Source organism: Bombina bombina, chromosome 4 (assembly GCF_027579735.1).
Source record: "Bombina bombina isolate aBomBom1 chromosome 4, aBomBom1.pri, whole genome shotgun sequence".
In the NCBI taxonomy this organism is placed as follows: domain Eukaryota; kingdom Metazoa; phylum Chordata; class Amphibia; order Anura; family Bombinatoridae; genus Bombina; species Bombina bombina.
The window spans coordinates 414848513-414864241 of record NC_069502.1 but is presented as its reverse complement, the minus strand read 5'-3'; the positions used below and the strand labels follow the sequence as shown (position 1 = coordinate 414864241).

The 15729-nt window shown below is 35.9% G+C and overlaps 2 protein-coding genes across 4 annotated transcripts in view; one reads left to right on the top strand and one right to left on the bottom strand.

Moving 5' to 3' along the window:
• The window catches only part of PLAAT1 (phospholipase A and acyltransferase 1), a 717153-nt gene that overhangs the window by 463008 nt on the left and 238416 nt on the right, over positions 1–15729 (top strand). The gene's annotated exons all lie outside the window — the stretch shown is intronic.
• LOC128656360 (probable cation-transporting ATPase 13A5) overlaps positions 1–15729 on the bottom strand; it is a 252554-nt gene that overhangs the window by 126034 nt on the left and 110791 nt on the right. Inside the window, exons 13-14 of the mRNA XM_053710220.1 lie at positions 12757–12907; positions 12533–12604 (exon numbers count right to left, since the gene is read on the bottom strand). Coding sequence (XP_053566195.1) covers positions 12533–12604; positions 12757–12907 — 223 coding nt within the window. The remainder of the gene's footprint in view (positions 1–12532; positions 12605–12756; positions 12908–15729) is intronic.

The window sequence follows — 15729 nt, the reverse complement described above, 5'->3', positions numbered from 1 at the left end:
GCTGTTGATACTTCGCACGCGCGCACTCTCCCACCCACTTAGCATGTTTGTTAGCACTTTGACCCCCCTTGCTGCGCACGCACACTCACAAAACTGATTTGAGCACTTTCACCGCGCGCAGATGACCCCCCCTTGCAGATGCACCCTCGCACTCACTTAGCCGCAAGCGCACGCGCACGCGAACCCTAGCCGTTGACATGACCCACTTAGCCTACTAGCCTATCACACAATGCGCACGCGCACGCGCACGCGAACCCACGCGCACGCAACTAGCCGTTGAAAGCGTCGCGAGCCATAATACATTGCGCATTTCTATTGCACTGGCACTGAGAAAGGTCATGATTTCAAAGCTCCGCAATTAGCAAAAAAAAAAATCTACATTTAACAAAAAACAAAAAACCTCTTTACTTTAAACATTTGCTCTTTAGTTTAAAAGAATTGGGTCTTGAAATTTTAGTTTAAAAAAAAATTGTTGAAAAAAAAAATGCCCTCAGGAAAAAAATTACCTCAGGACTTATGCTGCGCATTTCTATTGCACTGGCACTGTGAAAGGTCATTATTTGAAAGCTCCACAATTAGCAAAAAAAAAATATCTACATTTAACAAAAAACAAAAAACCTCTTTACTTTAAACATTTGCTCTTTAGTTTAAAAATTTTAGTTTAAAAAAAAAATTGTTGAAAAAAAAATGCCCTCAGGACTTATGTATGTGCTACATAGCACATATTAAAAACAATTAGCTCAGGACTTAGGACTTATGTATGTGCTACATAGTACATAGTAAAAAAAAATACCTCAGGACTTATGTATGTGCTACATAGCACATACTAAAAAAAAATACCTAGCACATACTAAAAAATATATGCTCATTTAAAAAAAAAAAAAATGCATTATTAAGCTCATAAAAGAGCTCAACACTGTGCTAACAGCACATACAAAATATATATTTTAGGTTTTTAAAAAAAAAGGAATAATAGGCTCTTACAAGAGCCCAACACTGTGCTAACAGCACATACAAAAAAAAGGAATAATAGGCTCATACAAGAGCCCAACACTGTGCTAACAGCACATACAAAAAAAAGGAATAATAGGCTCATACAAGAGCCCAACACTGTGCTAACAGCACATACAAAAAAAAAGAATAATAGGCTCATACAAGAGCCCAACACTGTGCTAAAAGCACAATATTTATTAAAAAAAAAAAAAAAAATATTAATGGCCTCAGGAGTTATGTATGTGCTACATAGCACATAGTACCCAGCACAAAGAGCCCAACACTGTGCTAACAGCACATAGTAGTTTAAAAAAACCCCCAAAAAAACCCCTTAATAGGGTCAAAAAATAAATTTTAGGTTTAAAAAATAAAAAAGGATTAATAGGCTCATAAAAGAGCACAACACTGTGCTAACAGCACATAGAAAAGATATATTTTAGTCATAAGCTCATAAAAGAGCTCAATACTGTGCTGCACAGCACATATAACATAACTATATTAGTTTAAAAGAAAAAATAGGCACATAAAAGAGCTCAATACTGTGCTGCACAGCACATATAACATAACTATATTAGTTTAAAAGAAAAAATAGGCACATAAAAGAGCCCAACACTGTGCTGCACTGCACATATAAAAACTCTCTATACAAATAAAAAAAAAAGGAAATAAAGAGCGCCTAATACTACATAAGCAGCATTATAATAAACCCTTTGTAAAAAAAACACATATATACTGCATAAAAAAGGCAATAAAGAGTGCCTAATACTACATAAGCAGCATTATAATAAACCCTTTGTAAAAAAAAACATATATACTGCATAAAAAAGGCAATAAAGAGTGCCTAATACTACATAAGCAGCATTATAATTAACCCTTTGTAAAAAAAACACATATATACTGCATAAAAAAGGCAATAAAGAGTGCCTAATACTACATAAGCAGCATTATAACAAACCTTTTTTAAAAAACATATATACAGTATAAAAAAGGAAAAAAAAAGACCCTAATACTACATAAGCAGCATTATAATAAACCCTTTGTAAAAAAAAACATATATACTGCATAAAAAGGAAATAAAGAGTGCCTAATACTACATAAGCTGCATTTTAATCAACCTTTTTAAGAAAACATATATATTGCATAAAAAGGCAATAAAGAGTGCCTAATACTAATAAAAACATATATACTGCATAAAAAAAGTGTCTTAAAAAAAGGACATAATACAAAAAAAAGAGTGTTTAAAACAAAGTAAAGAGTGACAAACACGCCTAATGTCTACAACAAAATAAAGAGTGCCTAAGACTGCATGAACAAAAATTAAGACTGCAAAAAACAAAGTTACTAAGAAACCGTAAAAAACATATATACTGCATAAAAAGGCAATCAAGAGTGCCTAATAATACTACATAAGCAGCATTATAACAAACATTTTTAAGAAAAAATATATACTGTATAAAAAAGGCCATAAAGAGTGCCTAATACTAATAAACCGTAAAAAACATATATACTGCATAAAAAAAAGTGTCTAAAAAAAAGTGCATAAAAAAAAAGAGTGTTTAAAACAAAGTAAAGAGTGACAAACACGCCTAATGTCTACAACAAAATAAAGAGTGACTAAGACTGCATGAAAAAAAATTAAGACTGCCAAAAACAAAGCAAAAAGTGTATAAAACAAAGTAAAGAGTGCCTAAGACTTTGTTAAACAAAATAAAGATTGTCTAAAAAAAAACAAAGTGTGCCTAACATTGCCTAATACAAAATAAAGACTATCTAAAAAAATAAAGACTGCCGATATAACAAAGAGAGTGCCTAAAAAAAAAGGGAAATAAAGAGACTGCCTAAAACAAATAAAGAGACTGCATAAACAGCATAAAAAAGGCAATAAAGAGTGCCTAATACTACATAAGCAGCATAAACACGCCTAATGTCTACAACAAAATAAAGAGTGCCTAAGACTGCATTAAAAAAAAATAACACTGCCAAAAACAAAGTAAAAAGTGTATAAAACAAAGTAAAGAGTGCCTAAGACTTTGTTAAACAAAATAAAGATTGTCTAAAAAAAAACAAAGTGTGCCTAACATTGCCTAATACAACATAAAAAAGGCAATAAAGAGTGCCTAATACTACATAAGCAGCATTATAACAAACCTATTTAAAAAAACATATATACAGCATAAAAAAGGCAATAAAGAGTGCCTAATAATAATAAACCTTAAAAAACATATATACTGCATTAAAAAAAAGTGACTACAAAAAAGTGCATAAAAAAAATTAAGAGTGTTTAAAACAAAGTAAAGAGTGCTGCATAAACATAAAAATAGAAGAATGCCTCCTATAAGAATTTTAACACAGGAAGATGCAGAAAACGTTAAACGCAGAAGAAAAGAAACTCAACGTATACGACGGACACATATGACTGAACAACAAAGGGTAACTCTACGTAAAAAGGATTCTTAAAAAAAAAACGGATTTGTAGGGCCAATATGACTGCTCAGGAAAAAGGTCTCCAACTGGACATGCAAAGATCACGTTCTGCTGCACGTAGAAAAAAAAAAAAAGATAGTACTAACATCACTATCACTAATCAATATAACAAAAGTTATAACCATTCACTATTTAATGAAGACAATGTCCCGATGCACACATGTGGTCAACTTAATGTTTATTGCAAATTTTGCATGGCGAAGCATTTTCCAGAGGAACAACCAAGCGATAAGCTTTTTAATAAATGCTGCAATAAAGGAAAAATAACATTACCTCATATACAAATTTCACCACTGATCCAACAACTAATGACTGGACAACACACATATTCAAAGAATTTTATGCAAAATATCCGTTCTATAAATAGTGCATTGGCGTTTGCATCAATGGGAGCAAACATTGCACCACCTCCAGGATATGGCCCATACTGTTTTAGAATAAATGGCCAAATTTATCACCGATCTGGTGCTTTGCATCCAGAAAATGATGATCAATGCAAATTTGCACAACTCTACATTTTGAGTCCTGAGGAAGCTGCGGACCAACGAGCAGCACTAAAAGAAAATTCAGGATGTCACATTGAACTTTTGAGGGAGTTAAGTTCATATATGTCTCAGTATAACCCTTTTGCAAAAGCATGTAAAATGCTCTATGAGGTAGAGCAAGAATGCATCCATGAAGCATCTTTAAATGGAGTTCAAAATTCTAAAGTTTCAATGGTAATTCTGCAGGACAGAACATCAGATTACCGAAGATATAACGTACAAAGAGTTAATGAGGTTGCTGTTATTTTCCAAAATTCTGATGGTGAACCTCCTCTTGAACGTGACCTTCTTATTCATTGCCGATCTACAGATCAAACAAAAAAAACTGAAAGAATAAGTGTTTTAGATCCTAATCTTGAACCATTGCTGTATCCTTTGTTGTTTCCATATGGGGACCAAAGTTGGGGTTCCAATATTGCTCTTAACTACAGGCCAACATCAATTAGTGATGTACAAAGAAGAGTAACCACCAATCCAAGGATAAGAGTTAGCCAAATGAAATACTACTCTTACAGAATTTCAATTAGGGATCAATTCAATCCTTTCCTTAGTGCTGGCAAGTTGACGCAGCAGTACTTTGTTGATGCTTATGTCAAGACTGAGGCCAACAGACTCAACTATATCCGTCAAAATCAATCTAATCTTCGCATTGAAAAATATACAGGATTAATGGATTACATTCAAAGTGAGGCTGCTGCACAGGGCCTGATGCCTGGAAAAGCAGTTATTTTGCCATCATCTTTTCAGGGAAGTCCACGAAATATGGCCCAAAACTACCATGATGCTATGGCCATTGTTAGAAAATATGGAAAACCGGATTACTTCATCACCATGACCTGCAACCCTAAATGGCCTGAGATACTTGATAACCTATTAGAAGGTCAAGCAGTGGAGTTCAGACCAGATTTGGTAGCAAGAGTTTTCAATCTCAAATTAAATTCTCTTTTGAATGATATCTTGAACAAACATGTTCTTGGAAGTCCTTGCGCAAAAGTGCATGTAATAGAGTTTCAAAAAAGAGGATTACCACATGCTCATATCCTTTTAATATTGAAAGCCGAAGACAAGCCAAATGATGCTGAAACCATTGACACTTTTATATCAGCTGAAATTCCTGATGAACATATTTATCCAAGACTACATGCTATTGTAATAAAGCATATGATACACGGTCCATGTGGAGAACATAATTTAAATTCTCCATGCATGGTTGATGGTAATTGCAGCAAGAATTTTCCTAAAAATTTTCAAGAAGAAACTTTCATTAATGTTGATGGATATCCGCGATATCGGAGACGAAAAAATGAGACCACTGTAATTGTCAAAGGGAAAAAAATTGACAACTCATGGGTAGTTCCATATAGCCCATACTTCTGCTTGAAATACAACTGCCATATAAATGTAGAGAGTTGTGTTTCTGTTAAAAGTATTAAATATCTCTTCAAATATGTATATAAAGGTTACGATTGTGCAAATATTTCCATTAAGGAACATAATACACTACAGCATGATGAAATTCAAAATTTTTTGGACACAAGATATGTCAGTGCTCCTGAAGCTGTTTGGAGGTTGTATGGTTTTTTGATGCACCATCAAACACATACAATAATAAGACTTCAAGTTCATCTTCCAGGCGAACAAGATGTATATTTCCATAATGAAAACGTACAATTAGCTGCAGAAAAGGCACAAGACAGGGATACCACTTTGACAGCATACTTTAAGTTGAATGTTGATAATCATGCGGCACGTGAATTTTTTTACTCTGACATTCCTCAACATTTTGTATTTGATGTAAAAACCCGTAAGTGGAATCCAAGACAAAGAGGAGCAGATACAACAATTGGCAGATTGTATAATGTAAATATTTCATCAGATTTGGAGAGATTTTGTTTGAGGTTACTGCTCTTGCACTTAAAAGGAGCAATATCCTTTAAGGACTTACGAACTGTTAATGGACAAGTTTGTCACACATTCAAAGAAGCTGCCCAAAAGCTTTCACTTTTAGATGACGACGCTACATGGGATCTTACACTTAACGAATCAGCATCTCAACAAATGCCTAAACAAATGAGGGAACTGTTTGCTTATTTGTGTATCTTTGTTGTCCCACCTAATGTCCCACAACTCTTTGAAAAATACAAACATGATCTTTATGAAGATTATTCACGTCATGAAGACCACATTGATGATTGCAAAAGTTGCAAAAATTTGGCATTAACAGATATTCAAAATGTTCTCATATTGCATGGTAAACGTTGTGAAGATTTTGGACTACCCAATCCATCAAACTTCATTCCAGAAATGCAATTCAACTATGTTACACAGTTGGAAGCCCAAGTTGGAGCACAACTTCAAGAAGCATTAAACATCGAGCAAAAAGCTGCATTTGACAATGTAATGTCTGCAATTGATAATGAAAATTTACCACACAGATGTTTTTTTATTGATGGACCTGGTGGAAGTGGCAAGACTTATTTATATAAAACATTATTGAGTACTTTACGTGGACGCACAGATGGAGTTCTTCCTGTTGCCTCTACAGGAATAGCAGCTAATCTCCTTGATGGTGGCAGAACTTACCATTCACAGTTTAAGCTTCCAATTCCATTACTGGAAACATCAACATCAAATATGAGAATGACTTCAAAAGATGCAGAGTTCATACGTAATGCTAAATTGCTTATTTGGGATGAGGCCTCAATGACACCCGGTATAGCTCTAAAATGTGTAAATAAGCTCCTTCAGGAAATTATGCAGAACAATAAGCCATTTGGTGGAAAAGTTATACTCCTTGGTGGGGACTTCAGACAAACACTCCCAGTTCTTCCTCATTGCAATAGAACTGCTATTGTGGAAGCTACTATAAAGTTCTATGATCACTGGGATAAATTCAAAATTTTAAAATTGAAGAATAATGTGCGTTCAGTGGATCCAGAATTTAGCAATTGGCTACTAAAATTAGGACAGGGTTCATTAAATAATTCAGAGGGCCTTCCTGAGGATTTAGTTGAGATCCCTTCCAAATTAATATGCCATGATTGTATCATATCTGAAATTTTTGGAAAAAGACTTCTTCCATCTGATCTTCACAGTTTTTCAAAAAAGGCCATTTTGTGTACAAAAAATTGTCATGTTGATCAAATCAATGAGCATGTATTAAATATACTCGATGGTGATGAAAAAATATATCTGAGTTCAGATTCAATTGATGATGACAGATGAAGATGCACAAAACTATCCCATAGAGTTTCTAAACGAATTAGCTCCATCAGGAATGCCTCTTCATAAGTTAAAAATAAAATTGGGAAGTATTATTATGTTGCTCAGAAATCTGAACACAAAAAGAGGTCTGTGCAATGGAACAAGATTGATAGTTAAAGATCTTAAGCCAAATCTATTAATTGCAGAAGTACTCACAGGAACAGCTAAAAAACAAATGGTGTTTATTCCAAGAATAGATTTAGCCCCTGCCAACACTGAACTACCATTCATTTGCAATGACCATCAACAAATCACAAGGTCAAACGTTAGACAAAGTAGGAATATTTCTTCCAGAACCAGTATTCAGTCATGGACAACTTTATGTTGCAATGTCTCGAGTTCGTACATCATCTGAAGTCAAAATTAAGATACTTCAAAGTTCAAAGCAAGGAAAGATATTACCAAACAGTGATAAAATTTTTACAAAAAACATTGTTTTTAAAGAAATATACTTTAAATAAATAAATAAGTTGTGTATTTTTAATTAGTTAGAAGTAATTTTGTATTATTTAGAGCAACAATATTCTTCATGTACAAATTAAACTTTATTTTATTTTAATTTACTATAAATAAAAATATACCTTTATGTCTACTTTAATGTTTATATCTTATGTTATTTTTTTTAATAAATAAAAAAAAAAAAAAAAAAACATTTTGGCCCGTGTACACGGGCTTTAACACTAGTATATATATATATATATATGTAGATAGATAGAAATATAATTACAAATATTTTCTTCTAAATGAAGGCATTCAAAGTATTTCTTAACGCACCTTTGGTTTCAGCTCAGATGTCCTAGCACACTTTTGGGTCTGTATGAGAGTGAGAGCCAGAAAAGGCTTTTGTAGTTTTCCCTATAGAAATCTATAGGGAAAGGAGGTTAGCACGGCCATGCTATCTGACCTTCAGGTGTTAGTGTGCCTTAATCTCTCGCACTAACTTTTACTTTCAACTTGAAATATGAGCGCAAGAATAGGAGCACTATTGCTTTAACTTGAGCATAGTAATATTTTTGCGCTCCACTTTTAATCTATCTTAATGTGTTTATATTGACTTTTTATACCAGCTTTAGATTTTAAATGTTAATATTATGGGGCCTATTTAACAAGGTGTGGACGGACATGATCCGATATTGAGGATCATGTCCGCCGCACATCGATAAATGCCGATCGGGGTTCTGGATCGGGGTTAATTTCTTGCGAGTTCTGTCCGCCTCCTCAGAGCAGGCGAACAGGTTATGGAGCGGCGGTCTTTAGACTGCTGCTTCATAATTTGTGTTTCTGGCAAGCCTGAAGGCTCGCCAGAAACATGGGGCATCAAGCTCCATACAGAGCTTGATAAATAGGCCCCTATGGATCTATATTGCCACAACATACTCATTCTTATCTCTATATACACAGTGACACCAATACTTAGTGCCCTATGATCTATAGCTCTGCCCAGGCGAGATGATCTAAGAATTCTCTTCAGTACCATGTGACCCCATAAACAAAATTTAGAAACACAAATGTTATCCTGAGACTTGTTTATGTCACTATGTAGTGTTCTTTATGTGAAGGAGAGAAACCTAAATTACAATAAGATCTAAAAAAATTCCAAACATTTTGTGTGCTTTCTATCAATGCTAGTGAGTTTTTGATTATCAGGCCCTCAGTGAGAACAATGGAAAATTAACATTTTATTATCTATCTATCCTACTACTGACTGGGAGTTAAAAAATGTTTAAAACCACCTTGTTTACAAAGTGTTTCTATAACCAATACTTAAAGAGACAGTATACACCAATTTGCATATAACTGCATGTAATAGACACTAATATAGAAATATGCACAGATACTGATTTACAAAACCACTATTAAACCTTTTAAAAACTTACTTAAAAGCTTCCAATTTACCACTGTTAATGAGGTTAAGCTGGGACACTTTATTAGCTTTTCACAGCTAGACAATGCTAGTTCATGTGTGCCATATCGATAATATAATGCTCACTCCCCATGGAGTTATGCATGAGCCAGCACTAATTGGCTAAAATGCAAGTTTGGTAAAGGGCATTCTGCAGGGGCTTTGCTACAGGTAGTCATAGAGGTAAAAAGTATATTAATATAACACAGTTGGTTATGCAAAACTGGGGGATGGGTCATAAATGGATAATCTATGTTTTAAACAATAAAAAAAAATTCAAGTAGACTGTCCCTTTAAGCTCATGCTGTATGCATCAATAAATGAAAACCAACACCGCTGAAAATGAGGCAAGAAATGTTGTATATACAACATAAAAGTCAAATTTTGTGTCTGTGTTGTTTTGTCATTGCTTTGTTGAGGATTGGTTTGTTAAAGTACCTTGCTTAAACAACTCAAAAACATAATTCCATATATTTATGGTATCAATGAACTGTGTAGTGGAATTCTGTTTTAATTACTACTAATTTATATTAAATAGAAAAACATTCTTACTAGACATATTTTACAGTAAGATATATATCTAAGCCTCTATTTCATATTTAAACAGATAGGAAGGATAGCTTAAAGGGACAGTCTATTCCAGAATTTTTATTGTATTAAAATATAGATAATCCCTTTATTATCCATTCCCAAGTTTTGCATAACAAACACTGTTATACTAATACACTTTTTACCACTGTGATTACCTTGTATCTAAGCCTCTGCAGCCTTATTTTAGTTCTTTTGACAGACTTGCATTTAAACCATTCAGTGCTGTCTCATAAATAACTCCACAAGAGTGAGCACAATGTCATCTATATGGCTAACATGAACTAACGCCCTCTAGCTGAGGAAAAACTGTCAAATGCATTGAAATATGAAGGGCTTAGAAATTGGCAAATGAGCCTACCTTTGTTTAGCTTCGACAAAGAATACCAAGAGAACAAAGCAAATTTGATGAAAAAAGTGAATTGGAAAGTTGTTATTATTATTATTATTATACTTTATTTATGAAGCGCCAACATATTCCGCAGCACTGTCCATGGATACAAATTATTTAAATAAAACAATAGAAGACTTGTAAGAGACAGTACAAAATTTACAAATACATACAGGAGGGATTGAGGACCCTATTCCCGTGGGAACTTACAATCTAGAAGGGTAGGAGGTTAGGACTGCAAGATTGAGAAAGATGTTAATACAGAGTTAGATGAGGGAAATGTTAGGTAAGTGAAATTAATTTTTATTTAGTTGGGTGGTAGGCTTCCCTAAACATAAAAGTCTTCAGGGAACATTTAAAGGAAGAAAGATTAGTGCAAAGCCTGATAGCACGAGGGAGAGTGTTCCAGAGGGTAGGTGTGCACGACAGAAGTTCTGCAGTCTAGCATGAGAGGAGGTGATAGTTGCAGATGCAAGGAGCAGGTCATTGCTGGATCTTAGTGGGCGGGCTAGAGTATACTTGTTAATTAGAGAGGATAGGTAAAGGGGAGTGGCATTGGTGAGAGCTTTTTATGTAAGGGTGAGAATTTTGAATTTAATTCTGCTGTGAATGGGGAGCCAATGAAGGGACTCGCAGAGAGGTGCAGCAGATACAGAGCGACGGGAAAGGTGGATCAGCCTGGCAGAGGCAATTAGGATGGATTGAAGGGGGGAGAGGAGGGAAAGAGGAGGCCAGCGAGTAGGTTATTGCAGTAGTCAAGTCAGAAAAATAACAAGGGAGTGGATTATTTGCTTTGTGGTGTCAGCACTCAGAAAAGGGCGAATCTTGGAAATGTTGCGTAAATGGTTGCGGCAGGATGTAGAAAGTGATTGGATATGGGGGATGAAGGATAGATTTGAGTCAAGTGTAACTCTGAGGCAGCAGACATGGGGCGATGGGGAAATGGTAAAGCCGACAACAGGGATAGAGAAGTCAGAAGTCGGCGTAGAGCTTGAGGGGGAGATAAGAAGGAGCTCAGTCTTGGATATGTTAATCTTTAGGTGGTGAGAGGCCATCCAGGAATAAATACCAGATAAGCAGTCGTTGACATGAGAAGGGACAGAGGGAGAGAGAGCAGGGATGGAGAGGTATATCTGGGTGTCATCAGCATAGAGGTGATATTTGAAGCCATAACTGTTGATAAGTTTACCCAGCAAAGAAGTATAGATGGAGAAGAGTAGAGGACCCAGAACAGAACCTTGAGGTACTCCAACAGACAGAGGCATAGGAGAGGAGGAGTCGGCGGCAAATGACACAGAAAAGACCTGTACGAAAGATAGGAGTGAATCCAGGAAAGAGCAGTGTCACAGAGGCCAAAAGAGCTAAGGGTCTGTAGGAGAAGGGGGTGGTCAACTGTATCGAAGGCAGCTAAGAGGTCAAGTAAGATGAGTATAGAGTAGTGGCCAATATTTTTAGCAGAGAGAAGTTGTTTAAAATCACATGCCTTATCTGAATCATGAAAGTTTAATTTTGACTAGACTGTCCCTTTAATGCATTTTGGAAAACATGTTAAATGGTTTAAATTAAAAAACAGGAACAAGTGGGCACGGAGAGAAATGTCCATATATTTTATTCATTAGAAATCACTGACATTGTAATCAGCAAAGCAAAAGCTTTAAAAACATATCCATAGGATATGGAGATACGGTCTTATGCATTTCACGAAGCACTGCCTTACTCATAGACCAGTCTAGATTATTTTGTCTAAAGGTATTATTTAATAGTGCTTATTAGATTTTACATAAATCATTTGCCCTTGTGATTGTACGTTTTTACTTTTTCCTAAAATTTTTATTTCATACACAAATCCAAGATACAGCTATTGAACATCTTCTCTGGGTATTATCAAAACACATGTGGCCATAAATTACAGGTCAAAGGGATAGTAAAGCCCAAATTAAACTTTTTTCTAATTTACTTTTGTCATCATAATTGCTTTGTTCTCTTGGTATTCTTAGTTGAAAGCTAAACCTAGGTAGGCTCATGTGCTAATATCTAAGCTCTTAAAGGCCGCCTCTTATCTGAATGAATTTGACAATATTTCACAGCTAGAGGGTATTAGTTCATGTGTTTCATATAGATAACATTGTGCTCATGCGCGTGAGGTTATTTAAGAGTCAGCAATATTTACCTGAAATGCAAGTCTGTCAAAAGAGATAAGGAGGCAGTCTGCAGAGGCTTAGATACAAGGTAATTACAGAGGTAAAATGTATATTAATATAACTGTGTTGGTTATGCAAAACTGGGGAATGGTAAATAAAGGAATTATCTATCTTTTTAAACAATAACATTTTTGATGTTTACTATCCCTTTAATCTCACTTACATCATGCAATGCTGCCCCTGGTTTTACCACCATGCATGCTTCAGAATTCCCATCCTCCTTCATGTATATTTCCTGTAAAAGACACACAAACTTTATCTTTGTCATTTTAACTATCTGTATAATTAAACACTCATTGTCACTATGTCCTAAATTATTGCAAATATTGACAATGTTGTATGATACTACTAAACGTTTACTGCATTGACAAACTTTAATAATACTACCCATCCTGAGCCTTCAAACATTTTTAAGTCCAGAGGATCCCCATTTATTTTTCCATCCAGTACAACTAATGAATGACAACTGGCCATCGCTCCAAGCAAAGGACTCCAGCGTAAAGCGCACCCAGGATAACAATGTTGTACTTCCTGAAAACTGCAAATCAAAAGATTAACTGTTTGGTATTTAAAAAAATAATAATAGAAATGTTAATAGATTTAAGCAGTTTATAGCAGTGCAGCATAAAATACATGCTGATTTTGATTTAATGATACTAACTAAAATGTTTAATTAGGAAAATAAAACAGCATTGTAATATACATTGATTAAGTATTTTAATTATTTTGCCTGTTTTTGTAAAATACCTTTGAAAAGATTGTTTCTCTTCCTTGAGAGAGACTGGAGTGCCTCTAGCATACTAAAGTTCAACTGACCCTGCAACATTCTGCACAATAATTCTTAAGACTAGAGCACAAACTCATTTAGATGTGGCTCTGACTAAAGAGGCCAGGAACAATCATTTCATCTGGCTTTGTTTCTTTAAATGGCAAAATCTTGTAAATTGTGTGAATAAAATGACAGTATTACATTTTTAGAATATTTCATTTAGTTTGAAATACAGTACCTAATTGCTGATATACACATACAAAATACTATAATGTCTCTTCATGAGGGGATCAGTCATTGTTATTGATGCACAAAACTTAAATCCTAAACTTTTTTCTCTACTTGAGAAGTGGAGTTAAAAACCCCAAGTTTAAACAACAGAGTTACCATCAGGTAAAGCATAATCACTTTCTTTATCAACGCGTCAAAACAATTCAATTTATATGAGATCAGTTGTATTGTACAAGATACCATTTTTTATTTATTGCTGGTTAATAGTTCAGCTATCAATAATCTAAGGTACAATATGTCAAGCATTGTCAACTGATTGAGGCCCGATGTTTAAAGCATTGTCAGATCCACGAGAAATTACCTTTTTGTCTCGCCAGTCTCAGAATCCATGCAGCTAGCGATATTTTATAAATAAATGGGCTGTCCTGCTCTGTCCTGGCGAGTGTTAAAGGGACATGAAACCCACATTTTTTCTTTCATGATTTAGAAAGAGCATGCAATTTTAAACAACTTTCTAGTTTACTTCTATTATCTAATTTGTTTTATTCTCTTGATATTCTTTGCTAAAAAGCATATCTAGATAGGCTCAGTAGCTGCTGATTGGTTCCTGCACATAGAAGCCTTGTGTGATTGGCTCACCCATGTGCATTGCTTTTTCTTCAACTAAGAATATCTAAATAATGAAGTAAAATAAATAATAGAAGTAAATTGTAATGTTGTTTAAATTTGTATTCTCTATCTGAATAATAAAAGAAAATTTTAGGGTTTGGTGTCCCTTTAATGTTCCTTCCATAAGAAACAATAAGAATCACTGTCCAAAATCCGTTCACATCACCAGTGAACTTGAATCCCAGCAGCAGGTGTGTGTTAAAAGCATGTTTAGACAACATAGAATGTGTGTTCACTAAAAGTAAAACTGGTTTCTGTAAAGTAACAATTTTTTTTTTTTTAAATGAATTTTTATTCAGTTTTAGAATGAAAGGTAACACTTGGGGACATGCAGGACCCCTGTTCAAACATACACAAAGAAAAGGTTTGGACACGCAGGTCCGGTTGCAATAACCATCAAAACATTGATACATCGTAAGTCATAAGTAAATTGCTAGGAATTGAGGTGAAAATAATTCACCTAGGTTGAACCCTGACGTGGGCTCTAGCTATGGGGGGGAGCGGGGGATGAGGCGTGTAGAATAAATTTAAATTTAGTACTCCAAAGAGCAAAGTTTGTATAAGTTGCTTTACAATATATAAATAAACTCGATCACATAAATTGAGGAGCAGATTCTGCGAACATACTAGACGACAAAAGGAGTGAGTGATTATTTTAAAGAAGAGGCAAGACTATTAGATAATGTCAGGGTTAGTTGTAGGAGATGACTGCTTAGGAACTACACACAGGACCTAGCACACGCAGCGCCTAGTACATAAAGTACCAAGCGCACCTAGTACCTGGCACACACAGCACCTGGCACACGAAGTACCTAGGGCACTCAGCACCTAGCCCACGCAGCAGCACCTAGACCACGCAGCAGCACCTAACACACATAGTACCTAGCACACGCAGCACCTAGCACACGCAGTACCTAGCACACGCATCACCTAGCACACGCAGCACCTAGCACACGCAGCACCTAGCACACATAGTACCTATCACACGCAGCACCTAGCACACATAGTACCTAGCACACATAGTACCTAGCACACGCAGCACCTAGCACACATAGTACCTAGCACACGCAACACCTAGCACACATAGTACCTAGCACACGCAACACCTAACACACAGAGTACCTAGCACACGCAGCACCTAGCACACATAGTACCTAGCACACGCAGCACCTAGCACACATAGTACCTAGCACACGCAGCACCTAGCACACATAGTACCTAGCACACGCAGCACCTAGCCCACATAGAACCTAGCACACGCAGCACCTAGCACAGATAGTACCTAGCACACGCAGCACCTAGCACACATAGTACCTAGCACACGCAGCACCTAGCACACATAGTACCTAGCACACGCAGCACCTAGCCCACATAGAACCTAGCACACACAGCACCTAGCACACATAGTACCTAGCACACGCAGCACCTAGCACACATAGTACCTAGCACACGCAGCACCTAGCACACATAGTACCTAGCACACGCAGCACCTAGCCCACATAGAACCTAGCACATGCAGCACCTAGCACACATAGTACCTAGCACACACAGCACCTAGTACACATAGTACCTAGCACACACAGCACCTAGCACACGCAGCACCTAGCACACATAGTACCTAGCACACGCAGCACCTAGCACACGCAGCACCTAGCACACATAGTACCTAGCACACGCAGCACCTAGCACAC